The following is a 26,011-nucleotide window of genomic DNA, read 5'->3' on the forward strand; positions in this document are numbered from 1 at the left end:
CCCACCTGGTGGCCGTGTTCAACACAGCCCATGTCGGCGGCGCAGTTTCACCGACATGCAGCTCCTTAAATGAGAACCTCGAAATTGAAAGAAAAACAAAACAAGTGGCAGTTATGAAATGAAGTGTTTGCACACTGGTTAGTCTTAGTGACCTGTGCAACCTGTTGTAGCTCTTAAAATGTGGCCACGAATGAAACAAAGTTGACTTTAACGTTGCGAAAGAAAGGATGCAAAGCCTTTAGTTAAAAACAAAAACAAATAGCCACTTGTACTCACTTAATGAACATCTAAATAAATGTTATCTGCTGGTCTGACGCCTGAAACATAAAGTGAGTACAAGTGATCAGTTGTGCAGGATGGGGGCGTTTTTTTTTTTATTTAGTCAAAATCTTCAGAATAAAATGAACCAAAAGTCAACTTGTATCAACAAAGTCAGTAATACAACACTGAAGTTGTTGCATTTGTGTCCACTTTTTATATATATATGTTAAAAATATATACATTTTCAGGTAATGCTTATGAAACTGCTACTATTGGTGGGACTACTACTACTTTGTAATAAAAGTGATGGGACAAAAAGAGAACTACCTACCTAAAGGCTGCTGTCCATATGGATGACCACACATAACACACAAGACTTGCACATGCGGCTTCAGCGGGGTTTGAGCCTTTCCGACTTCTTTTCTTTTGCAGCTTTTCTGAAGCGGAGTTCGAAAACCTTTATGACATCACTCCCATCAGTTCTCGGAAATAAATGACAGCAATTACACGATAACTTTAGTTTTCATGTGAAAAATGGGAAATTCCATACAAAGTTGCAGATATCTAATTTCCTTGAACGCAGACCGCCACGAGTTCCAAGCTGTTTGTCAGAAGTACAAAAGGAACAGACTGAAGCTCTACGGAGCTGCATATACAGGTCAGATGGAGGCAGCAGAGCACAAATCCACACATACACACATACATACATACATACATACACACAGACAAGAACAGATAAGACAATTAGACACTCATTCATGTTACAGTTGGCTCAACACTCCACAACTGTCAAGTACTTTATTCACAATAAGGTCATTTTCTTCTTTAAAAAATCATTTTTAATATACAACACAATTTTTGACAAGACAACTCCGTTTACAGCTAAATTTGAGCTCTTGAATTCCAGCTTCTCTCATAACCAAAGCAAGCACGTAGATGATGTGGGAGAGAAAGATGGCGCGAGAGGGACAGATGAACAAGGGTCGAAGTTAGAAGAAAGAATGAGGGAAAAGACAGAGAGAGAGAGAGAGAGAGAGAGAGAGAGAGAGAGAAGATGGAGGGGGGGGGGTAAAGAGAAAGAGGACTACGCTTAGTATGATTTTTGTACTAAGAACCAAAATACTCAAATAAAATTAGAAAATAACAGTAATAAAAAACAGTAAGAAAGTAAGAGTTAAAGAGAGAAAAAAAAAAAATAGCAGAGGTGTACCGGGATGCTGTATCCAAGGCAACCTCACATGCATGTCTGTCTGACGCTTCTGCTCTGTTCTGCCGTTTCACAAGTCCACATACACAAACACACACTCACGCAAACTTGAGTGTGTGCGCCCCCCCTGTATTCCAAGCGAGTGTGCATCTCCGGGGGTTGGGGGGGTGGGGTGGGGAGTGGGAGGGGGAGGGGGAGGGGTGTGTGTGGAGAGGGAGAGACAGGGAGGCGTGAGAGGGAGTGAGAGGGAGCAGGGAACTCATCCCAAACGCGGTTCTCCCTCATTCACTCCCCTCCATCTCCCATCCTTCCCTTCTTTCCTTGAACTGAGCAAAGAGTCTCTGTCTCCCGCATCACAGCTCCGGTCATCCTCTGTCCAACTGTGCCACTGTGTGTGTGTGCGTGTGTGTGTGTGTGTGTGTGTGTGTGTGTGTGTGTGTGTGTGCGCGTGTGTGTGTGTGTATATATGCGTGTCTGTGTAATATATATAAATATATATCTAAAAGCGATTCCATTTCTGTGGAAACCTGTTTTGGCAGGGGTTGAAAATTGAGGAGCAGAAGCTGCTTTAAGTTTGTATCAAGGGGACAAAGGGGAGCTTGTGACTTATATATGGACTATGTTAATACTGTCATTAGTGTACTTTACAAAACATAAATTAGTAGAAGGTGAACTTCTCGGGAGAGTTGCGTTGGTTCTGTTGTAGGGAATCCTCATCAGTGTTGACCTGTGTGTATGTCACTGTACTGGCAGGCAATGGACACAAGCTTAGAGTCTGTCAAAAGGGGCAGGGAGGTGGAGGTGGTTGGTGGGGGGAGGGGGGCTGGGTGGGAGATGGACAGAGAGATGACGAGGAGGAAGGAGAAGAGATGAGCTCCTTTCCGTGACGGACGCACCCATCAGTCAATCACCTCTGGGTTCCTCCAAGAAAGGTTGTGGTGGATGGCGCCACCTGGAAAAGGAAAACAGTCCGCAATCACACACGGGTCTGAACGGCCCGCACGCTCGACTCGTCACACGACGCGCACGTGCGACGCCGACTGACTGCGCTCCGACAGAAAAGTTTCGACGGCCGAGTGCGTGTCTGGGTACCTGCTATCTAGAAATGTAAGTGTAGGTGCGGGAAGGAGACCGTCCCTCTGACTGGCCGTTGGTTGAGACGTTCAGGAAGTCCCAGATCAGAATGGTGTCGTCGTGAGAACTGCTGATGATCTGGAACTCGTCAAACTGCAGACGGAACACGCGGCCAGAGTGCTCCTGGAAAACACCAGTGAGAAAATGAAGTCGCCGTGCCGCGTGCAGACAGCCTGGTCCCCGATGTCTGCCCCGCAAGCATCCGTAAGCGGAACTGACAAAGCAAATGGCTTCTTTCTTCCTTGAAATGTTTGCGTTACTGGAAGCGTCCCAATCAAGTCTGTTCACCAGGCATTTATTGCCGAGTATCTACTGATACAGAGTCCCAAACTGATACTGGTGTTTTGCTGGATAATACAGCATGCACAGTGCAACACTTCAAGTTCACGAAAAATGTAAAAAAAATAAAAAATCTATTGTATATTCTTGACAACTGAAGAGGCCTGTAGAGCGTCATGAAAAAAAACAAAAAACTGCTTGCTAAATGTTTTTGTTTTTTTCACAAAATAAAAATATATATATATATACATTTCGTTAATCACAATGTCACTTCGTGGAGCATTGGATTTAATCTTTTTCTAACAAAATAAGGAAGTAAACAAACTACAAGGTATTTCTTATCAGTTCCACTTTGTGCAGCATGGTAGTAAGAACACACTCAAAATGACCATTATCATCACAATTCCACTTCAAAGGGGGCATACTAGCACAACTAGAACATGCACAGTCAAAGCAAGTTAAAAAAAAAAAAATTTAAATAAAAAAAAAAACAGCAAAAAAAACTTTTTCAGTTATCGGAGTGAACTCATTGGATTTGGTTGAGCGTTCATTTTTTTTTTTAGGGTGCTGCAGCAAATGAAATGCTTTGCACAATAGTCGCATTGCAGACATTACAAGTGGCGGTTGTGCTGCTTTTACGTTCACACTGCACCCACCGTGGCTGCACACAGGCCACATGCAAGAATGCACTTCTGCTTCCTGCCACAGAGTGCGCTCTCCGTTTATGACAATGGAGGGAAAACAAAGACACCCGCTTAATGTAGCTCAGTATCCAATGCCGAGGAGTTCACAAACGCTTTTAAATGGGCCGGCATCTTATCCGTTGAGACTGACCGAGGACATTACGAGTAGAAACACGGCTCCCGTTGCAGCTCGACGGCCTCATTATATAGTTAAAACTGTTAAAACCAAAGCCACTTTGAATTTTAAAGATGTAGGACATTTTTCTTTCAATACTATATTAGCTTGAGATTTAAAGCCAACTTCTAAAAAGACGCCTTCAGTGAAAGACGCTTGTGCCGTTCGCTCCGCCAGTAAGCCACTTGAGAACATGTTAATCAACGGTACTCACCACTAGAGTGCGCAGGCATAATGTGCTGGCCGGGGCTCGCGGGTCCAGGGCTGCCTGCAGGTCCCACACCTTAATCTTACTGCAAAGGGAAACATGACGGGAGAAAATGTCAGAAAACCAAACCAGTCTCTGCGCAAAGCTCCCGCGCGTTAACGGCACTCACCCGTCGTAGGCGCCGCTGACAATCCTTTTGTTGTCAAAGCGAATGCAGCGCACCAACTCCTCGTGACCTTCCAGCACTCGCAAACACGCCCCGCACTCGATGTCCCATAACCTGCAGAGAGGCAAACGCTACTAAACAAACGGTAGTAAACGCAGCCAGCGATATTTGCGCAGCAGCCGGTGCTGACCAAGGACGGCTCAAAGCAGGATTCTTCCTTCAAACTTCATATGTAATGATTTTCAACTCTTTAAGAGTTGTATCGATATCGAACTGAGAGTCGTGTTCATGTTAACAAATCCCTCTACTCAAAGTGATTTTTTTTATTTTTATTTTTTAAATCGACCACATGATGAAAATGTTTTAATAAACAAACCAGACATCTTTTTAAGACGGCTAACATTTCCTGCATCGACAAGCCGTTGGTTTAAATATGCTGGTTTGTGTGGTGTGGGAGTGTTAACACACATACCTGATTGTGTTGTCAGATGAGCCACTGACCACCAGACGATCTCTGTACTGTAGACAGGCGATTCCCCGCTTATGGCCATTTAGAGTGCGCACAAACTCGCAGGTGCTGGTGCTCCATACCTGCAGAAGGAGCGACACGGGGGGGGGGGGAGCTTCGTAAAACAATAGCCAGTACAGAAGTAGACAGGATTTTGCATTCATAAAAGTAGAAATATAGTGAAAACCTATGAGAAGCACCATCTAGTGCATGCCGCAAACCTTTCCCGCAGATATTTAATAAACCTCTGCCCTGCGTCAATTATCAAGAGACATGTTTCTCTAGTTGCCCTGGTCACCTTGATCGTGCGGTCCCCCGAGGCAGACACAATGTATTTGTCATCGAAGTCAACCACGTTGACGGCAGCCCGGTGTCCCACCAAGACGCGACGTAGGCTGATGTCCGTAGGCGAGGCCATGTCCCACACTGCGATTGAACGGTCCTTGGAGCAGGTGACCATCAGGCCGTTCGCAAAACGCAGGTGAAGAACTGCCTCGTTGTGGTGGATCAGTGTGTTCAGTACCTCGCCCGTCGTCACCTCCCACACCCTGCGGAGGAAACGGTGGCGGGACAGAAAACAGAAGCGGCGAGATACATGTCAGTGAGGCCGAGTGTTGAGAGCAAAGGTGACGAGAGGGAGGAAAAGATGGAACGGGACAAGAAGGAAAAAATAGGAATGTCGAGGGAGGGGCGTGGGACAAAGAGGGAAGAAGTGACAAAAGGGTGAGAAAAGAGGACCACGGAGGAGGAAGGGGTGAGTGGGAAAGAAAAATGAGAGGGGTGGAGGGGACAGCAGGAAGAGTGGTCAAAAAGAAGATGGAGACGGAAAAGACATGTAATGAGAGCAGCGGAAAAAGGAAAACAATGGAGACATGAGAGAGAATGATGTTTATTGGTTTTGGTGCACTGGTGCACACTTGTACACACGCACACGCACGCACGCACACACACACACACACACACACAGCTGGGCACAGAGTCGAATGCAGAGCACACTGGAAAAGCTGACAACTAAACCTACAAACAAAGTGCCTGTCAAGCTGTTGCTAAGGAAGTGAAGTCACATTTTCCTTGGATACCGCCCAGCGAGTACGCCTGAAGTGTGAAGTAATAAGAGAATTAATGTTGAGCTTCTGTGTGCAGTAGCCAAGCAAGTGTCAACACACACACATGCCCGGTATTTAAATATGTGCAAGAAAACATATTCCACTATCTCTTTACGTCTTTGTGAAATAATTAACTTCAATTTTATTTTTTTCTCTCTCATGTACGTGCAGTATATTTCTTGGCAGACTGTGAGGAGCAGCTGTTGGTTACGTGGGAACTAATTGTAAACTGGGGGCTGAAAAACAGGCATCACGACTGGCTCCGAAACGGACCGCAAGCATGCAGTGTGCGAAATGTTCGGTGAGCTACGATGACTTCGACGAGCAGGTTAGAGAGGCACATTTTACCGACACATTCTATGAATCACGTGATGCCAAAAATCCCTTTTCAACAAAGATTTATCTGCAAACTAGTATCGTTTGAAAAACAACTGCACCGTATCTGTTAGATTGCAGAGAAGTATTCGGCACAGGTGTTGTTTTTAATCCACTCGCCAACATTGCAGTACACAACTTTTGTACATTTGGATGTCCGAGTCGTTCCGTTTCTCATATTTCCCTTTTGGTCTCATTATTTAACAGGGATAATGCTGTATACATTTATAGTACCACGTGAAGCTAAACGTTTCTATCGGTTGTCTCTTCCAAGCATTTGTTCTACAGAAGCACTCAATTCAGGAAGAAAGAAAGAAAAAATTCAAACAAGTTGAAGACCTTCTCCACGATGAATGATTTCACTTAAAAATAGCAGTTTCACCTATTTCCAAGTGCAATTTGATTATTTAAAAAAACATTTTTTTTAAAGGGAAGTCTTCCTGTCTTATCAATTCGCAAAATAAAGACAAAAAAAAAAAATCCCACTGCTATTTTAACATCACAAGACTCCACCTATCAGACGGGAGACACTATTTGTAATTTGTTAATCATGAATCCATTTATACGAGAGAATTACGGCTGGACGTTATGGACACAAATAAAATATCACTATATTTTTGACCAAACACCGCAATATCAATATTGCACTAATATTGTACGATTTTTGATAAATAATCATCCATAATGTGGATGCAGTGACCATACGGGTAAGCAACAGAACAGTCTGGTAAATTCAGATAATTACATCCGTTTACCGTAACGCAGCCTTTAAAATCAAGAAAAGAAAAGACCGACGCCGTATCCCCATAATACAATGTCAAAAATCGAAGAAAACATCGATATAAAATCGATATATTGCTCAGACCTAGAAAGAAAAAAGAACTAATCGTCTCATAATCTGCCATGATAATTGCACAAGTAAAGAGATCATTTCAATTTAATAGCCACACTTAAATCCAACCCTCCTCTTTGTTCTGTTGTCATTGAGAAAGTATTTAAAGATATACTGTGGAGCCACATTGTCCTCTTGAGGTTATAACTGGTAAATACAGTAAAGTGACACAGCTTTCCTTTAGAACGAAAATACGTTTTTCAGTTAAACATTTTTTCCCCTGATGTATTTATATATATATAAAAAAAAAAAAAAAAAAAAAGAGCCATGTCTCCTTCTGGAGTGAAAACGTGTACAACTACCATGTGCACCGCTTTATCATCGACATGTATGACCTACATATTTCCTCTTCTCGTCTGACCAAACCTGATTCCAATCATAAAGCGCTCCCTTCAGTTCGTGAACATGAACTGCAGGGAGCCATTTGTTTCATGAAGCCAAAGGTCTAGCTTCTGAACATGAAACAAACACGTCATGTACTTGTGGTACGCAGAGGATGCACCTGAACGCGGTCGAATTTCTGGAAACATTGCGCATTTCCTGACGCGCGTCTATTTGGCATCTCTGGATGCTTGCCTGCTCTTCGGCCCCCGCAGTGTCAAGGTTAACCAAGGTGAAGCGCGTTCAAACCGAAAATGGAAACGTATATGAGCAAACGTGGAACGATATCCAACGCGTGTCTGGCCGAGTTGCGCAGTAAAATCCCATCAACCGTCCAGACGTCACGTGCAATCAGCACTCCCGAGACACAACGTGTTCCCTCTCTGTGACAAGATGTACGATCATACCTGACGGTTGAGTCGGACGACCCGGTGACAATAACCCTCTCGTCATACTGGAGACACAATACTGAGCCCGTGTGACCGGTCAGTATCTTCAGACACTCCAGAGACTGCTTATCCCAGATCTAAAAAAGGAGAAGGAAGAGAAGGGCAAAACGATGAGCGGAGAACGACACGAGAGAAAGTGGAAGAATAAGTGGTTTTCGAAAAGGATGCAGATTTGGGTCATGCCAAGAACGGCCCATTCTCACAGCGGTGTTCGTGCACTGTTCGTGCCCCATTTCCCTACCGCTGCGCCGAGCTCAGCGTGCACGCAAGAGCTATTCAGCTCTTCCCTGCGTGCGCATCAGCCTTCCCCGTGACAATAAGACGACAAATCTGCTCTTCTCCTCCCTCTATCCGCCCCTCCTCTTCATCACCGTCACCTTCTTCTTCTTCTTCTTCTCACAGGCCAGATAAGTGGAACACACAACGAGTCTGGAGCTGAGCCCTTTTATCCTATAATTCACTTGTTCTCTGTCGCGGTTCAGCCCAGCGCCATACACAATAAGATGTTAAGCCATACTGAGCCAGAAGAAAAAAAAATAAATATAAAATTCAATTCATAAATACACAAACAGGGCTGGAAGAGAAAAGATACACACGCGCGCGCGCGCACACACACACACACACACACACACACACACACACACACACACACACACACACACACACACACACACACACACACACACACACACACACACACACACACACACACACACACACACAGAGAGAGAGCAGGCAGCCAACAGTTTTTTTTGCCTCTCTGTGCTGCTGGTGCTTAAACACACTAATGGATCCATGATAATTACTTCTACACCAGAATGATTTCCACCTTCAGCACACTCAAACAGCCAAAAAAACAAACACTTTTGTTTTCACTCCCACTTTTTATGAGTTGAAGCAAAAGATCAAAAGCTTTCTATTCGCACAAAAAAAAAAAAGGATGACGGCGCTCAAATTGTGTTCACTCATTTGTTTAAATCCTGACAGGTGTGGCACATGAAGATGCTGAGCAGCATGGTTATTGCGCAGGTGCGCCTTAGACTGGTCACATTAGAAGACCGTTCCAAATGTGGAATTTCAAATCAGTCAACACGGATGTCACGAGTTTTGACAAGAGCGTGTAATTGACGTGCCGAGTACAGCAATGTCCAGCAGAGCTGTGGCCTCTAAGACACTTCGAATATTTCCACTCTACATTTCTCTGGCTTTGAAAAGGTTAGAAGAAGAACCGATGGGTGGCAGTGGGCAGCGGAAAACATAAAGCTGGAAAGTAAGTCGGACTCGCTGTGATGATTCAACTTTCACGCGTACCTTGATGGAATTGTCCCTAAGGCCACTGATGATCTTGTCGTCGTCGTACTGGAGACAGTAAACCCCTTTACTGTTTTCTGAGCGACACTGAATCCTCTGCAAGTTGTGTCTGCCGCATCGCCAATTAGCCTCAATCGTCTGGAAGGAAGCACATTAGTTGTTGGGATTACACAACAATGAACTCTTTTTTTTTATTAACTGCTCATCATTTGATGCGTCGACATTAGTGTTGTAATGTGAAAAAGTACAAATTTAGCACTTGATTCAAAACAAATACTTATTTGAATAAGACATTTTTTTTTTTTTAAATCAATGTGAAGGTATATAGAACAAAATTATGTCACTTTCGTACTAAAGTCCAGATGTTGACTTTATGTTTTAACAGACGCTATAAAATCCATGTTTCGGAGACTCTGTAATACAGTCCACACAGATCAAACATTTTCAACAAGGAAGATAAATGATATCTGGTAAGATAATAAAACCTACAAGTTTCTAAAATGTTGTGACAATACAACTGTCGAGTTACTCGTGGTGTTCCGTCTTACCTCGATGTCTTGGATGATCTTGGGATAAAGGGAGTGATAGTAGGAGTTGGGCGGGACTTCTGATGTGCGGTTCTTGAACAGATATTTCTCCCTGGGGGAAGAAGGATAGAAGAATGTCAGCGGCCGCTTTAGTGTCTCTGGGTTACGGAAATCCCAGTGGACTCAAAGACCAACCGAGTATAACTTTACTTTCTCCTCTGGTTTTTCCTTTAACCACAGCTAGCTAACAAGCACACTAAAAAGCTAATATTTTACTAATATCGTCAACAAACACCCGCTGAATTTTGTCCGTTATTAGTCTCTTTTTTTTGGTTTTTGTTCTTGATCCAAAAAAAACAAAACAAAACAAAAAAGGCTCCATACGAGTGTGCGCCTGCATCCTCACCACTGGTGTCTCTCTGACAGGCCTTTCCAGAGTGGATCAGTTCGGACCATGCGTTCAATGAGCTTCTTCCACAGCATACCCTCGGAGATGACCCTCTGCCACTCCTTACACACCAGCTCTGCCGAGCACAGCGAGCGTGCATCCAGGAAAGACAGGATGTTCTCCGCTATGTGATCCAAGCCTTGGGCTACAGAGAGGGCGAGAAGGAGCCGAGTAACTGTGTGCAGCAAAATTAATAGGATTTCACCTGGTTGGTTATCTGTGCTTTGGGCTGATTATTATCATTTTTCTTTTTCTTTTCGATAATCTGTGTATTTCTTTTTTTTTTATATTGAAAAAATGCTTTAAAAAGACCCCAAAACAACAACAACAACAAAAATCCCACAAAAACTGGGGTAAACATTTTTTTTTTTTGCTTTAACTTTCTTCAGTTTTAGCTTTTTGTTGTTGCTGCGCTCAGAGGCAGAACTTTCTCTGGCTACTATGATCGTCTTCATGCAGCAGAACAGAACTTTTGGCTTGAGTGGTCATAAAACCTGGAGGATAATGCGTTTTCAAAATTGTACGCTTCGATAAAAAAAAAAAAAAAAAAAAAAAATCATGAAATTGAGCACAGGGAAATTCACACACACGTTTATGTTTGCCTAACTACATTCGGCCCCGCTGCGGCTGGGGAAGATAAGACATCACACTGAAGATGCTGGCACTAATCGCTGCATACATGTTCCATTAATCTGCATCAGTACCTGGCAGCGCAGTGATGAAGTCCCTCTGCAGCATGGGTTTGAGGTAGGAGTTGATGTGGCCGTGCTGGTAGTGGCACATACGGGAAATCAGGCGCTCGACAAACTCCACCTGGTCGGCCTCCGACCACTGGTCAAACAGGGCCATGCAGTGTTCCTTCTCCTTCTCATAGTTCCCCTCTGACGGACGCTTGCGAGACCCCACAACAGGACCATTACTAAGCTGTAAAGATCATCAGCAGATTTATTAATAGCTAGTTGTGTTAGAATAAAAAGCATTTTGGAGATATTGAAATTGAAGCCAATCAGCAGAGTTGAGTCTTCAGGTTTCTACGTGACACACAGGAACTCATTTCAACTTTCTTGTGTAACACGGAGAACACTGGATGGTGCCGTCACGTGTGGAGTGGGTGAATATATTTGAGATTTGTCAGTACACGGTTAGAGGGAAGCTTCGATTTTGAAAAATATAATTTGAACTCAAACGTAGTTACAACAGTAGCACGGCATTACTTGAAATACCTTTTCAGTTACTGAAAAGCTCATTGATTAAAGAAAGGGGCTGAAGCTGCAGTTACTGAATTGGGCTTTATTGCAGCCTATCTGTAGGACTGAGAGTCTTATTGTTGCAGAAAGTTAATAATCAATTTTAATTACAAAGCTGTAAAGCTTGTTAAGCTCGTAGTGGTGGGTGTACGCGTGTGGGAAAAGCTTTAAAATAAAATCGCAGGTCGACAGCATTTGTCAACATCAGTGTTGGTTGTTTTTTTTTTTTTTTACTCGAATGGAGGCATGAAGGGAACATCATAGTCACAAAGACTTCCGATGTCACAGGGTGCTGGGAACCCAAAATGTTCTGTTTTTAACACGGTTGAAATCAACAAAAGCTCCGTTATGTCAAGAGTTTAGACAATTTACACAGAGTCCCTCATTCTAATGCTGCGTACACACATTTGAAATACGGCGAATTAAAATGAATTCGCACCTTGAGAACTGTATTCTTCTGCGACAGGTCGTCCACGAGGTTCTGTGACTCCATCCCTGATGTGTTCTGTGGATAAAGAACAAAACAAAGAGAGGGCGTGGGTTAGCGTTTCATCCTCACACAGTCTGCGTTAAAGGCACTGTGAGAGCCACGGCGGCAGTGTGGATAGCGCTCGACGCAAGAGTGCCACAAACACAGCCAAGGAAGGGAAACCACCAGGACTTCTGAGGCGTGCACGCACAAACAGCCGTGCATACACACACATATGGAGTGAAGTAAACTGAGCACTGCAACAAAAGGGATCTATCTGCTTGCTTGTCTGAGATGTGGGCTAATGTAGTCTTGACAGGAAATTAAAGTGCAACATCCTGGATATGTGACTGGCACCAGCTTAGGCATGACTGTAATGAAACGGGTAGTGGTCTTGCTGCAAATACGGGAGAAAAAAAAACAACAACCGAGGTAACTGGATTGCACCGATTTTTAGCGTGTCTCACAACGGTTTGAGACATTTGGAAGTGGACTGTAAACGCACTAAGAGACTTGAGTCATTTCAATAAATACGGGGTTATGGCACAAATAACGTTTTAAGAGTTACATAGTGAGATGTTCTTGACACTAAATAGATCAATTAGATAATTATCTGCCAAATGTATTAGACTTTTCTGGTAAATATCAGGTTCTTTAGAGTGTGTATACTTGTTTGGGAGCCATGGACAGTCAGAAAACAACATCATGAACTTGCATTCATCATTAGACACATTTAACACCGACACGGATACCAACTGTACTCTTAAAGGTTTGCTGCAAGTGGCTTCAGCGGTGACTGAAGACACGTCGGACTGATGACGTTAGGAGGGCATCTTGAACCGTCATGCTTGCAGACTGCAAAACTAATATTTCAATCAAACTAGCATATCCCTGAACTATGCTGACCCTGTGAGACATAACACTGCTCTCTGGAAGGGAATTTACCAGAGCAGCATAACTGTCAGATCACAGCTACATTTGAGAGCAAATGAACGCATCATTGGAGTTCGCAGGTTCCCTCCTAATTTTGCACATTTTTTTTTCAAACAATGTATACTCTCAGCTCCTTCACATAATAGTTTGGGGAAATAGGACACAACAAGGTCTTTACCTGGGAGAGGGTCAGGCCATCGTATATCCGTGTGTGTGTGTGTGTGTGTGTGTGTGTGTGTGTGTGATGACTGAGCCGAGGTCAGCCTCTCTAAACGGTTGTGTTGGCAAAATATCTAGGACAGAGTTCTGCCAGTTTATACATCATAAAAGTTAATCTGTTGGTTCTACTCCAGTAGCTGAGGAATTGCCTTTGGTAGTCTAACACAGCCCTCACCAAAAAAACAAAACTGTATCACTTTGTTATGTAGTTATCATTTTCTAAGTAAAACCCAGAACCCCTTCAAATTTGGAGCATAACGTCGGAGCTGTTCCAGGTTTGCTCAGTGCGATTATCCATCTTTCTCGGTGTTGCTGCTACATTTGGAGAGTAAAACCAAGACGTGGTCCAAGTACCAAGACCAAAGCAGACAGGACAAGAAGCCAGAATGGTCTTGCTGGTGTTGATGATCATGCAGAGCAGAAGAAGAAGAGAAGGAGACATAAACCAAAAACAACAACAACAACAAAAAAACAGACAGACCAGGTTTAGCCAAGCAGGCAGGCAAGCAAGCATGTAGCCTCTCAGAGCTTGAAGGAAGATCCCCCACCTCGGCCCTCACACCTCCAGGTAGAAGGGGAGAAAACATTACTCCTCAATGCATGGTTTTTCTCTGGTACACCCGGCATCCTTTCTCCAACTCACACCATACTACTAAGGAAATACTGTACTATTCAAACTTATACGACAGAAAAAGTATCCAGTTTTCATTACAAGCCAGCGTCAACTTACAACTTTTGACTTTTTAGGTCTTCTAGGAAGAAGTCTGTTGTAGTTTGTGCCGCTAGAATTCCGTTTCGAGCGGAGGGTTTGAGGATGCACCAGAGAAGAACCTAAGAGCAGAGTGCTTCCAACGGGGAGGAAAGGACAACGGAAGGTGAGGAGGTAGGAGGGTGAGGGGGGGGGGGGGGCGTGAGTGGGCGCGGTCTGCACCAGGGTGATATGAGAAATCGTGTGGAGTGGGCGAAGAAAAGTGAAGGGTGAGGAGATGGCGAGGGAGGAAGGGAGAGGAGGAGGAGGAGGAGGAGGAGGAGGAGCAGCAGAATTAAGAGGAGAGAGGCAGAACCTGGTTGTGAGCCCGGGTGGAGGGGATGCTCTGCAGGCACCTGAGTGCACACAAACTCTCAGCCACCGAGGAGCAGCCCAGCCAGAGAGAGCGAGGCACAGAGCACTGTGTGAAAGAGAGAGAGAGAGAGAGAGAGGAAGGGAGGAAGGGAGGAGGAGGAGGAGGAGAACGAAGTGGACAGGGTGAGGGAGGAAGAGAAAGTGAAGAGCGCGAGACCAGAGATGGGAAGTAAAGGAGGAGAGGGGAGGAGGAGGGAGGGGGGGGGGATGAGGGAAGTTGGGAGGAGGAAAGCAAAAGAGAAGAGTGAATGTCAATGGATGGACAGATGGGTGGTGGAAGTGGCGAGGGGGTTGGTGAGGGACAGGACCAGCGGAGTGTGGACGCGTGTGTGAGAATGCAAAAAAAAAAAATTATGCAGAAATAAATAAGGTTTGGTGTGAAATTGAGAGGAGGTGAGTGTGTAACCGTCAAAGGTGAAGAGAGAAGAAGAGGGGAGGAGGTGGGGGGGGGGAGGATAGTGAGGGGAAAAACCAGTATTAGAGCTACACACACATTGGCACAGTGAGCGCAGGAACACACACTCCTTCACACACAAGGTACAGACTGATAAACATACACACAGAAGCATTATTAGACATGAACTGGGTGGGGATAGGTAGAGGAGAGGGGGGGGGGGAGCAATGGGATTAATTGTCAATTATTGTCACTTGTTTTGAGACCCCACCCACTGTTCTGCCATCCCCACTCTCATGAGTGGTTAGTGAATAACACTGGGAACAAAACAAACAAACAAAAAATCAAATCAAATACACAAAGACAACTCGGAAGAAATTGAAAATGTCCTCGGGGACTGTCCCATGTTGGTCCCCAAACTCTGCATGTGTATAAAAAAATAAAAATAAAAAAAACCTTCTCAGTTTCAGTATGCGGACGCTTTCGCCCCTGTAACAAAGACAAGTGTAAGTCCACGGGCTGAATACACGCCGTGTCAGGTAAACTAGTTGACTTTTACACTTTGAATACGTTTTAAATATTGGTTTCTTATTCTGTGGTTGCGTAAGAACTTGGGATACATGGGGTTGTTGTTTTTTTCCGTTATTAATGTCATTTATTTCAAACACCTAACGCTCAAATAATCCATTAAAGATTCACGTTTGAATACGCGATTGAAAGTGCTGCTTTATTTATTGTGATGGACTTTTAAACCGCTTCCTAAAGTCCAGGGGGACCGCAAGTCAGTCTGGATGACTGCATTAATAATGCGTTTCTGTACTTGTAATTAATCACTTTAAAACTAAAGTGCATCTATCGCGCTGGAGCGCCGCAGCTTCGGCCTGAGCTTCTCTCGGGCATCCGACACAATAAGACCGGTCCAACATAATCTAGTGAACAAGCTCGCGTATTATCGACTAGGCCCGACTCGCTGCTGTCTTTAAAAAAAAAAAAAAAAGAAAGAAAAAGCAACACTGGATTTGTTTTGTGGAGAGAAACGGAGCGGCGTTTTGGAGACGCGGCGTAAATGCGTTCCCCGAAGAAGCGGAAACTTCCCGGTGTCTTTCGGTGTCTTTTTAAGTTTCGCTGACCAAAACACATCCGCGCTTCATCTTCATCGACGTCTTCCTCGCGACCACTTTTGACCCCTGTAGCGTTAATGGGAGCTACTCGTAGGCTACACCTAGCTGGCTAGCTCACCGGGACGGCTACTGCGTTTAACAAGAAAACTGGAGCCTATTTATGGACTAAATCTGGTCCGAGGAGCGAGGGGTGACGGGCGGAGGGGGGGGACGGGACGATCAAACGGACATAGTATACCAATTTGTATGTTTTGGTGTGGAAATAGCTGTCAGGTGTACCTTAGCATATTTAGCACGGTGGCTATTCAGCTCATTGCTAACGCTCGCTGTGAATGAAAACCAACACTTCCTTCTACGCACTTGAGAAATATAAACAGACGAGCAGCAACATCGTGGCGATTTTTTTTGGGGGGGTGGAGGTGGGTGGGGGGGGGGAAGAGTGTGTGGAGAGGAGGGGGGGGGGGGGGGCAGACTCCCGTCCGTCCGTAAAAATACGTTTGACGGCCATTCGCGCTCATCAACCTTTTCGTACGTCGTCCCGGACCGAAGACGACATTAATGTCACAGCGGTTCATTTACGTGGATTCGTTCGCCTCGTAGCCGAAAGTGTTAGCAGGACGGCTAGCCGAGCGACCGGACAGGGCCCAGTTAAAGTGGCGCAGCGTCACCGCAGTGAAACGCTGCCCCGAGAAACCCTCGGCTGTCTTCGGCCGACGGCTCCACAAGTAACCTGTCCATCTCCCCTGATTTTTTTTTTTTTTCTTTTTTTGACCATTTCTCTCCCAAACGACTCATATTTATCATTGATCACGTGACGATGTCGAGGTCTCGTTTGATCGATCCGACCAGGATATAGAGGCTTTCTTAGCTGAATATAGCGATCATTTCGGGCCCTCCCTCTTGATTTCTGGTCCCACCACCTTCCCCCCCACCACCACCACCACCCCCACCCACCGCCGCCGCCGCCGCCACCACCACCTCTTCTTCTTCTTTCTCCTCCACCTCTCCCGACAAGCCGCTTCAAGCCCATTCCTGCCGTCGAATCGAGCCTCGGCGCTTTCCCCCGAGAAAAGACTGCCGGCGGTCCCTTCACGTGTTCGCGATGCCACATTGAGACGGATCTTACCATCAGTTCCACTGTTTTGTCCTCCATCTCCGGCTCCATGTTGACGATCCCCCCCGAAACTCGCTGTGAAAATGGAAACCCAGCCCTGCGTCGGCGGCCCGCAAATTCAGAGACGTCATTCACTTCGCTCAACCACACGGCTTTGGTAGGGCAGTGTCAAAAGGGTGGGTGGGGGATGGGAACGCCCATGCAATTACAAAGCACGCCGATTGGTCGGTTTTTGTCTAAGGGGGCGTGACTTCGCCACTTTGCTTTTTATTGATTGGCTTACCGTGCTACCAAGGCTTCCCCGGTGACTCCCCCAAACAAAAAGGCAAATGGATGAAGATGCTGTTGCTATCCTGAAGAGGAATACACTAAGGCAAAAATCAATCATCCGCATAGCTTTGCTTTGAGATGCTGCAGAATGTTGGCTATTTCCACATGCTACATGTGATTAAACTAAATTGATCATTTAAATCCGTTTCATAAAACTGTTAACAAAAATCGTGGCTACAATTCAAGATCGAGTGCAGCGCCAGGTGTGTGAAAATTACTGTCAAATTACATTTTTGAGAAGAGGCTTCGGGTTATTTCGGTAAATGTCCATTAAAAATTTCATTTTAGTAAACCCATAAAGGCTGCGCGCGGCTAAAATGTACACAACTGAATAAGGAGAGGGATAAATCAAAGTGGCACATTGGTGACACAACCATCAAACACAAGCAGAGTAACTGAGGTAACTGTGCACAGCAAATCCAGGGACTGCCTGTACATGGACAGATGTAAGAAGACCTGGTCCCAGCTTTATTCAGCCAAGTAATCCAGACAACGCAGCTGCGCAGGTTCTCAGACACACCTCCAGTCGACATCATCCTTTACCTTAGTTCACCTTTTGGTGACGCTTTCCTATGAATCGCATTTCAAAATTGTAGCGCTGACAACCACTTTGAATTACTCACATCCCTAACCCTCAGGGCTGTTACACTATCTCAAAAAGTCATTTTAATGCCATAACTAGCACGTTGTTTCGCTCCTTAGCACCCCAGAGCCGGAGAATTCATCATTCATAAGTGCAGTTTTACTTCCTTAGTTTGTAACGTGAATAATTAAAGGAAAAAAATGGATGTTTGGTCTATTTAACAAGGTAATTTTTTTTAACAGATCCTTAGAACTTCTGCCGTCACATTCCCTCCACAAGGCATTGAGAATGAAAACACTGTCCTTTTCTATAAACTTATTTCCCCTCATACAGACAAGCAAATAAGAAATGTCATTTTCTAGACAACTAACACATCACATTTAAAAATTTATCTGCAAGAATTCATTGACACATTTAAGATTAGAATGGTTTTCCAATTACAAAAGGCTGTCACAAATTTACAAAAATTTACAAATGCAATCAAATGTGTCATACATGGAATCGATTATCAGGATTCAGATATTTATAAAGTAAATTATATTTGACCCGATCATCGAGCATCAAGGCTAGGGGGACACTAATGAATACTTCTATCCAAGAGATGTGATGTTATCGCTTTCACTATTTAAAATGAATTCAATTTCAACATGAAGTGGTTCCGATTATCCAATTAGAGAAATAAACCCCCTAGAAGTCATGCATACTTCACTCACAGGGCTATGCCCATATTTTCATCTGATGTCAGGAAAGCAGAGAAAAGGTCGGCCTTTTACTGACAGGTTGAACACAGCACAGGATTGAGACCACAGCAGATGCGGAGGTAGCAATGGTTTTCAGCAGTTCAAATTTAATACTTTGTCCCCCTTTCTCTACAGAAACCCAGGTAAAAAAAATCCCCCACTCTCATAAAATACAACAGCAGCAGTTACCAGTAAAAAAATGAAATGCAAAAAAAAGAGAGAGAGAAAGCATAGAAGGAGAGAGAGAGAGAGAGAGAGAGAGAGGGAGAGAGAGAGAGAGAGTGTAGGGACATGATGAGGCAAGAAAGGAAAATATATTTTCTATATGTGAGGAGCGAGTCCAAAGTTCATCTTCAGACCAGGTTAGGGGCAGCGAGGAATCTGGGAACTTGCTGTTGTGTTCATTCAAAATGGAGGGGAGGAGGAAAAGAAGAACAAAAATGAGTCGAGTCCAATCCAACTAGGGGAAGGAACCAGCACTCTAAGGCAGGGATTTATTCAGGAAGGGCTTTCTCCCTCTCTGGATGAAAGAAAATCTCACTCCTCTTCGGCCTGTGTGATGTATTTTGTTGTGTGTACAGATGTATGTGCACGTTTGTGTTTGCAACATGTACATTGGAAGGTGTGTCTGTCATATATATGGTCAACACAGTTGCACCTCTCACTTGCTGTAAGAGAGGTGGCATTTTCCTTTCCGTATTTCTTCATTCATTCCTTTCTTTTCTTTTTTTCTCTCCCAATATCAGTCCAAGACTACCTAGTAGTCATCCAAATCAAAGAACTCATCGTCCTCTCCTTGGTACTCCATGCCCTGGAAATCCACCCTGTACCGTAAGATACCTGAGGAACACAAGAGATGATCGATTAACCAGCAGAATATAAATGAGTGGAACACGTACGTCATGTTCCGCAGATGGTTGTAGCACAACTGGAAGAATCTTTCTTAGGATAAACTGATCACGAGGGGCAACAAAAGACCAACAACATAACATTTTGTTTCAGTAAATAAATGATCAAGGAATCCCTTGGAGGCCTGCCAGTCGTTTTTAAGTATAACGGCATTAGATGATTTTCAGATTATGTATCAGTCAAAGATTCTACATGATGAAGGTCTCTATAATACTAATTCCTAAAGGACAAGAACACATCAATTTGAAAAGGCCTTACCTGTAAGCAAGAACTCATGTTTCCTATAGTTTGAACAGTCTGATTAATTACGGCATTAAGGTTGACTTATGATGCTAAACAGCTGGAAATATTAACAACATGCACCCTAAGGCCATCCTTAAGACCAAAACAACATTCACACAGTTGGTAAAGGAGAGATAATGTGAAACTTTATTGATCCCTTGAGAAATGTTTAGTGTCTGCCTGTCCTCTAGAGGACAATTACAGCCCGAGGATTTCCAGTTTTCTTGTGTATCCAAAGGATCAACTCAGACTGGGTAAAAAGCAGGAGGAGGGTGAATAAGAAAAAACAGAATGGAACAGGAACAATCGTCCCTTCTTGTTAGTATACCTCACATACTTGAGAGACGTGAACCTGCACCTTCCAGCTGATTGTCAGTACAGAAAAAAAAAACGTATCATTTATCATGAAATAACCACACACATCTTTCACACTTCCTAACTTGACTTTGAACAAATGTACAATTCCAATGTCATAAGTCCTCTTGACCTTTTTCACGGCAGATGTTTGGTTTTGTAGAGAAAGCACCTCGTGTATTAATGATGGCTCAGTTTCATTAAATGTCCCAGTACACAACGATAGTGAACGAACATGCACAAAAGCAGGACCTCTCCTAGGTGGGTTACAGCCATCATTCACGCTTGTGCTTTCCCTACGCTGACATGTACAAATATCTGCTGTGAAAAAGGTCTTCTATAAAACAGTGTGCTCACCCCCAATGCCTCCGAAGCCCTTGACGAACTGGGACCCTTCCTGGCTTTTGTCTGTTACAATCTCCAGAGTGGCTCCAAATTTCTTGTAGTTGTTTGCGAACCACTCCAGCAGCGGCATGCTCTCGATCAGCTCATGTTCCTGCCCCGTCTGGAAACACAATCGAGAGTCAGGAAGACATTGCATCATGGGTAACGGGCCTGACTTAACTCAAGAGATCTAGCACCATTGCAGCACTCACCTCCTTGTCTGTGAAGTGAGACTTGTCTTTCTCCTGCTCCGGCGTTAAGTACAAAGTCTTTTCATCTGAAAATGAAAGAAGAAACATTAGAATTCTACAATCACAACAAATGTATTGCCTTACGTCTCGGCTTTAACAGGACACGTGTAGTTTGTGTACCGTTCTCTGCTCCGTTGCTCTCTGCCCCGTGCACACGTAGAATGTAACGCATGGTGTCTAAGTTCTCATACACTATGAGGATCTCCACTGCTCCCATTTCCAGGGCTTTGAGGGTGTCCTCAACACCGAAGCAGTACTTCCCTGTATCCTGACTGATCTCATCAAAGTACCGTCCTACAGGGAGAGAGACCATTATTAGGGAAAATCTCCTCCACAACAAAGCCTGTAAAGCCTTAAAACGGCATCGACAGACGATGGCTCACCTATGAGCTTCTTCTCCTGGATGAACTTGACATTTGAGAGAACCTCTGCTGAGAGCTCGATAGCCTGGTTGAAACCATTTTCTCCTCCGTAGGAGATGTCCACCAGCTTCAGAACCTTGGCCTGTAACCTCTGGAGAAGACAAACACACACACCGCTTGGGTACGCTGTCAAGATATCCACAGAGGCATTAATTGATATCATTACAGTCAGATTCAATATGAGTAACCTTTTCCTCAAAATTTAGCAGCTTGACAACTGAATCTTCGTATTTTCACTTAAAAAGTCACTGACGGGAAAAAGAGGAAATGGCTATTAACGGAAATATACTGACATAATGACATATTATGCTGTTTAGATATGTGGGAAACTTTATGTGTTTATATATTTTGTGGGACATTTAAAACATTGTTTTTAGAGTGCTGTTGTTTGCGGGTTAGCACCAACCCAAAGAACTACCAACTTCCGATCCATATAAGGTATGGGATATGCAAATTATTTTCAATTTGTTTGCCTCGTTTTTACTTGTGTAATGTTCTGCCCTCGTAGCAAAATATTTAACACATATATTTCTTAATAATGCATGTTAGGGAGTTAACTCGATGTTATTCAACCAGGAGACTAGAGCAAAGTTAAAATTGTACTAAAGGGGGCAGAGTAAATGACAGCAATATGAATAAGGTTAAAATAGCAAGCTGTGCTCAGAGGTACCATCTCCATCATGGTATGGCTCAATGTAATATACTCCAAGATTAAAAGGTCTATTAACATTAGAAATAAACTACCATCGTTGCAAGAAATACACACTTCAGGCCAAAAATGAAACCACACCTTTAACACCAGGATGTCAAATCTATTTAATTCTTCAATCTAAACTAAACTGATAATATATGTTTTTATAAAGGGCCTTCACAGTAACATTTATTACTATTGTACAGCCAGTGTGTGTGTGTGTGTGTGTGTTTTCTTAAATATAATATTAAAATGAACTTTTTATTCAGGTATTTATCTTGTTTGTTGTGCAACAATTACTTTTGAAAAGCCAACAAGCCAATCTGCCTTTTTTCTGGTGTCTATCCCCCACAGCGACAAGTATTGCATGTGTAAGAAATTAAAAAGAGATTGTAAATTGCTTATGGGTCTGGTTTTCTGAATTCTTTTGAAAGACATTCACATTAATCAGTTAGTGATGTGTTACACAATACATGCTTAACTGTTGCTGCGTTCTATCGGAACAGACAAATACTTACTGGGTCAAACATGTCAGACTGGCTGAGTTCGGTCTTGAAGTCAGCAGAGCCAGCCAAGACCATTCCTGCCACATTGACTTTGTCATTGGACACAAAGAGCTGGACCGCTGTCTCAGCTACTTTTCTCACATAGTTATGTCTCTTTTCCATTCTCAGACGAGCAAAACGCAGAGCAGACTGTCCTCCTCTGCCTGAAAAGAACAATAAAAGATAAGAGACACGATCATTAGGTGTTTGTGTGAAGGCTAAACTTAAGGCCTCAAAATAATATTTTACAATTTCTCCAAAATCTCTATTTTGAAAACGTCAAAAGGTCAGTGTTGTGTGAGGATTGTGGGTCAGTACCGTGCTTCTTGGGCAGGTCCACAGTGAACTTGTGCAGCACCTCCCTGGTGTTGCCCTGCAGTGTGCCAAACAGTGCCCCACTACCGTCGATGACAATAAAGCCAAACTTACTGTCATCAGAGAGGAGGGCTGTCAATGCCTGTGTTAGTGGGAAGTGAGGAAAGAAAGGATAATTAGAACGTGACAGACAGAAAGTGTAATAATGATAACAAAAGAGGAGATTACATCCCCAGAGTATTCACTCAAAGAAAAACAATGTATCTGCACCCAGAAACCACGCAAAATCTCACCTCGGTATGAAACTTGTTGTCGCAGAGGTACAAGGAGGTGTTGATTGGCTTAAAAGGCTCAAAGTCAATATTGACTTTTTTCTCCTTGCCTTCCTCTGTCACAATGGTGCCACAATAAACAACCAAACCATTGGGTGGCACTGGCAAGAGAGAGAAAAGTCAGAGGCCAAACGGTTAGACACGTAATAAACATTGTTACAGACACAAGGCACAGTTTCTGAAGGAGAAGCTAGAGATGGCATCGAGTGAAGGGCAATATTTAGAGAGATGTAACCGTTGAATGGTCTGGAAGTTCAGAATATTTTGTGGCAAAATGTTTGAAGTTTTATACTTTTTGAATGTTTAAACAATTTCTAGGTAAAGAGTCTCTCCAGCTGCCTCCGAGAACCATTCTAAGATAATTAGCAGGGTTTTTACTGTAATACATACCCTTGTTGTAGAGTTTTAGTCTTTGCTGTACGGAGGTGATCGCCCCGAGAACAGAGAGCCTGTTGACTCGACTCTTGATGTTGGAAGCAGTGCCAAACTCATCGGCCAACATCTTGGCCACTCTGGATATCTGGTCCTTTGGAGGGATGATCAGTGAGATCATACTAGTGCCATTACTACAGGGAGAGAGGGAAGATTTAGTGCGAGTGCTCACACAAACGCGCAATTACATAAAGAGAAGGTGTTGTGAGATGCAGTTTAACAACACACCGCTCGTTAGTATATTACAGGTTAAACACCACAGCAACGTATTTCACGTCTACGTCAAGAGTGACGCCGGTGCGACGGGTGACCCGGAGCAACTAGAACCAACTTTATTACAGCAACAACCACAGCTGACCCGATCCACCGATTCATGTTGTTGTTTTTTACCTCCAACTTTCTTTCTACAAATTTACTTCGGTCAAAACAAAACCTTTCCTGGCAAAAAAAAAAAAAAAAAAATCCCCTCCACAAGGTCTGAAAGGTGAAGGGACAAACAGAGTGGGCTTCCCGCTACACAGTATACAATGTCTGCCCTTGAAACCAAGGACTGAGTTTCATTTCCATTGCTCCACACTGTTGTCTCTCCATGCACAAGTCAAAAAGACAAAGCATACCAGTACAGGCTGACACTGCGCGCACGCACACACACACACACACACACACACACACACACACACACACACAGAGGCAGGTAGCAGTGGCTGGTTGAATGTAGGGCAAATAGTCAACTGTGTGTGTGACATGGCAGGCGAGGGGAGCACAGGACAGCAAATTCTGCGCAACACTAGACGGCAAGCTGTCGCAGAGCAAAGCTTCATGTGCAGTATAGCAACACCCACATTTCACATGTCGTGTCTGATCGTTCAGGAGGCCCGCTGGGTGCCTGCCGGCCCCCAACACCTGATTTGGGAATTCTTTTCACCTGACTACTTTGAAGCCGGCGAAGCTTTTAACGCAACGCGGAGCACCCCCCCCCCCCCCGGGTCGCCATGAGGTGGCTAACTTCGGGGACTGTGGAGGGGAATGAAGAAGATCTGCCGTATGCCGGACACGTAAAAAGGCAAACGGCATTTGAAGTTGTGAAACGTGCCAACCGGAGCACGTGCAAAGCCCAATTGCATGCTAGCCGGCCTCCCTCTCTCATCAACGTGCTTCTTCTTCTTTGTGTGTGTGTGTGTGTTAAAGACACCCATGGCGGCCTCTTTCCCCCAGAGGTGACGTCTGTTAGTGGGTCTCATTGGCCACGAAGCTAGCATCGCCGCTTACCAGCTTTCTGCCCTTTTGTGGGGTCTTGAAACAGAATTATCCATAAATGGCAAACGCGCCACAACGCGGACAACACGAAACGCGTCTCCTCGCAAAACTTAACACACGAGGTTTCCGGGCCGGCAAACAAGATTAAAAGGCGACAGCGGTTAGCGGTTAGCGTGCAGTTAGCCAGGTGGCAGCAGAAGCTACGAGAAGCTAAGCTACCGATGCTAAGCTAACCACTCCCAAAATCCGGCCCCGCTTCTCCGAGCTCCAGCTGTTCGCGGCGGTCCACGTTCCCGTCATCATCCGGAACCGCGAAGTATCGGTACGGTGTCTTTGCATCGACGCACGCATCTGAGATCCGTTACTTACCCGCGGGCAGCTTCCAAACTCTTGATCAGCTTCTTGATTTTCCATATCTCCACGTTCCTGTCCGCCGCGCTGGGGTCGTCCGCCATCTTTCTGCTGTAATCGCTTTCAGCACCTAAAAAAAATACGCGAAAAAGAAGAGAAAAAAAAAACACGTGCGGTGAGACGATCAGTAAACAAACTGACCGATGTTCATGGTCTTGCAAGGCTGGCGATGTTGTTGTTGTTGTTTTTTTATCCTAACTAGCCGGGACTAGGTACCTCTCCAAACTAGTGGCGCGGTGTCTGTTAAGGCACCTGGACCAGTGCTGGCAGCTGGACTGACCGTCCGTAAAGGACTCTACCCGGGCTGCCTCCGTCAGTACAGAGCGCGGAGAATACCAGGCCTCCGGTCTGCCAGGCCCTAGCGTCCACCCTGTTCTTATCTAATACGACCTACTTTTCTCGCGTTCCCCTGGAAACCGTACGGAAAACAACTGCCATCTTCTCAGACGTTTGAGAATATATCGGTATAAACCCGGCAGGTACAATACCTGCCTCGGACAACGCCGCTCCGCTCCGCTCTCTGTCTGCCGCGCTACGTTGAGTCGGTGGTCCGAGGAATGACGTTGCTATCCCCGACCGGTTTCTGACTCCTCCAACACGCTGCGCGTGGTGTGCTAACCAACTGGGGCTCACATGTGGGAGGTGGTTAGAATTGTGGCGTTCACTTCCTGGAAACCACATAGAAACCAATGACGTCTCCTGGATGCCATGTCAATCAGAAAATTCGGAACAACGATTGGACCGAATGTGAAACATTTGTCGAAGCTTCATTGGCGTCCGTGACGGGGGATTATGGGACTTGTAGTTCGGTGATTTGAACACTTCAGCTGAGTTATCAGGTTTTGCAAAATGGCTCAGATATATTTACTGTTACTTTCGGCACTTTAAACAACTTATTCTTCTTGGTTTAGTACTTTAGGCGAATTACTGATTGTAACACATTTTTTATTTAGCTTATGCATATTTAGGATGAAGAGTGACATCTGCTGGCCACCTTTAAACAAGTAATAAATAAATTCGACTTTCCAACCGAGCCAACGACT

The 26,011-nt window shown here is 44.4% G+C and overlaps 2 protein-coding genes across 5 annotated transcripts; both read right to left on the reverse strand.

Annotated features, from left to right (window-relative positions):
* Nucleotides 1–1,016: 1,016 nt before the first annotated feature.
* LOC138637203 (F-box and WD repeat domain-containing 11-A) lies at nt 1,017–16,880 on the reverse strand. 2 transcript variants are annotated; one of them, XM_069725717.1, is made up of 14 exons: nt 16,743–16,880; nt 14,043–14,147; nt 11,797–11,862; nt 10,815–11,034; nt 10,069–10,255; nt 9,684–9,774; nt 9,136–9,273; nt 7,783–7,901; nt 4,920–5,169; nt 4,586–4,704; nt 4,117–4,227; nt 3,954–4,032; nt 2,561–2,725; nt 1,017–2,420 (listed from the first exon to the last, which is right to left on the reverse strand). In XM_069725717.1, the coding sequence occupies exons 1-13, from the start codon at nt 16,779–16,781 to the stop codon at nt 2,564–2,566; spliced, it is 1,686 nt and encodes a 561-aa protein (XP_069581818.1). In that variant the 5' UTR covers nt 16,782–16,880; the 3' UTR covers nt 1,017–2,420; nt 2,561–2,563. The 2 variants fall into 2 exon arrangements, with proteins under 2 accessions (XP_069581818.1, XP_069581819.1); XM_069725718.1 differs by lacking the exon at nt 14,043–14,147.
* Nucleotides 16,881–18,017: 1,137 nt separating this feature from the next.
* LOC138637205 (eukaryotic peptide chain release factor subunit 1) lies at nt 18,018–25,584 on the reverse strand. Of its 3 annotated transcripts, none has more exons than XM_069725721.1 (11): nt 25,457–25,584; nt 24,927–25,038; nt 23,259–23,434; nt 22,830–22,969; nt 22,540–22,678; nt 22,195–22,385; nt 20,947–21,076; nt 20,684–20,857; nt 20,525–20,589; nt 20,286–20,433; nt 18,018–19,223 (listed from the first exon to the last, which is right to left on the reverse strand). In XM_069725721.1, exons 2-11 carry the CDS (start codon nt 25,010–25,012, stop codon nt 19,141–19,143), a joined length of 1,332 nt encoding a protein of 443 aa, XP_069581822.1. In that variant the 5' UTR covers nt 25,013–25,038; nt 25,457–25,584; the 3' UTR covers nt 18,018–19,140. The 3 variants fall into 3 exon arrangements, with proteins under 3 accessions (XP_069581822.1, XP_069581820.1, XP_069581821.1); XM_069725719.1 differs by having other exon boundaries at nt 25,461–25,545; XM_069725720.1 differs by lacking the exon at nt 25,457–25,584 and adding an exon at nt 25,185–25,285.
* Between the last annotated feature and the right edge of the window lie 427 nt (nt 25,585–26,011).

Source organism: Brachyistius frenatus, unplaced genomic scaffold, assembly GCF_029030835.1.
Source record: "Brachyistius frenatus isolate BFR_SWC_R1_liver_20210118 unplaced genomic scaffold, ASM2903083v1 Contig_441, whole genome shotgun sequence".
Classification (NCBI taxonomy): domain Eukaryota; kingdom Metazoa; phylum Chordata; class Actinopteri; family Embiotocidae; genus Brachyistius; species Brachyistius frenatus.

Bases quoted from the DNA above. Each gene is read 5' to 3' on its own strand.
- LOC138637203 (XM_069725717.1), bottom strand. From the start codon at position 16,781: ATGGAGCCGGAGATGGAGGACAAAACAGTGGAACTGATG. The intron at 9,274-9,683 runs GTAAGACGGAAC...GCTTCCTTCCAG, and splicing joins AGATCATCCAAGACATCGAG to ACGATTGAGGCTAATTGGCG. The intron at 4,228-4,585 runs GTATGTGTGTTA...GCCTCTCTGCAG, and splicing joins TCATCTGACAACACAATCAG to GTTATGGGACATCGAGTGCG.
- LOC138637205 (XM_069725721.1), bottom strand. From the start codon at position 25,012: ATGGCGGACGACCCCAGCGCGGCGGACAGGAACGTGGAGATATGGAAA. The intron at 20,590-20,683 runs GTACACAAACTA...TTTCATTTTCAG, and splicing joins GAGCAACGGAGCAGAGAACG to ATGAAAAGACTTTGTACTTA. The intron at 20,434-20,524 runs GTGAGTGCTGCA...TTGTGTTTCCAG, and splicing joins CTCACTTCACAGACAAGGAG to ACGGGGCAGGAACATGAGCT.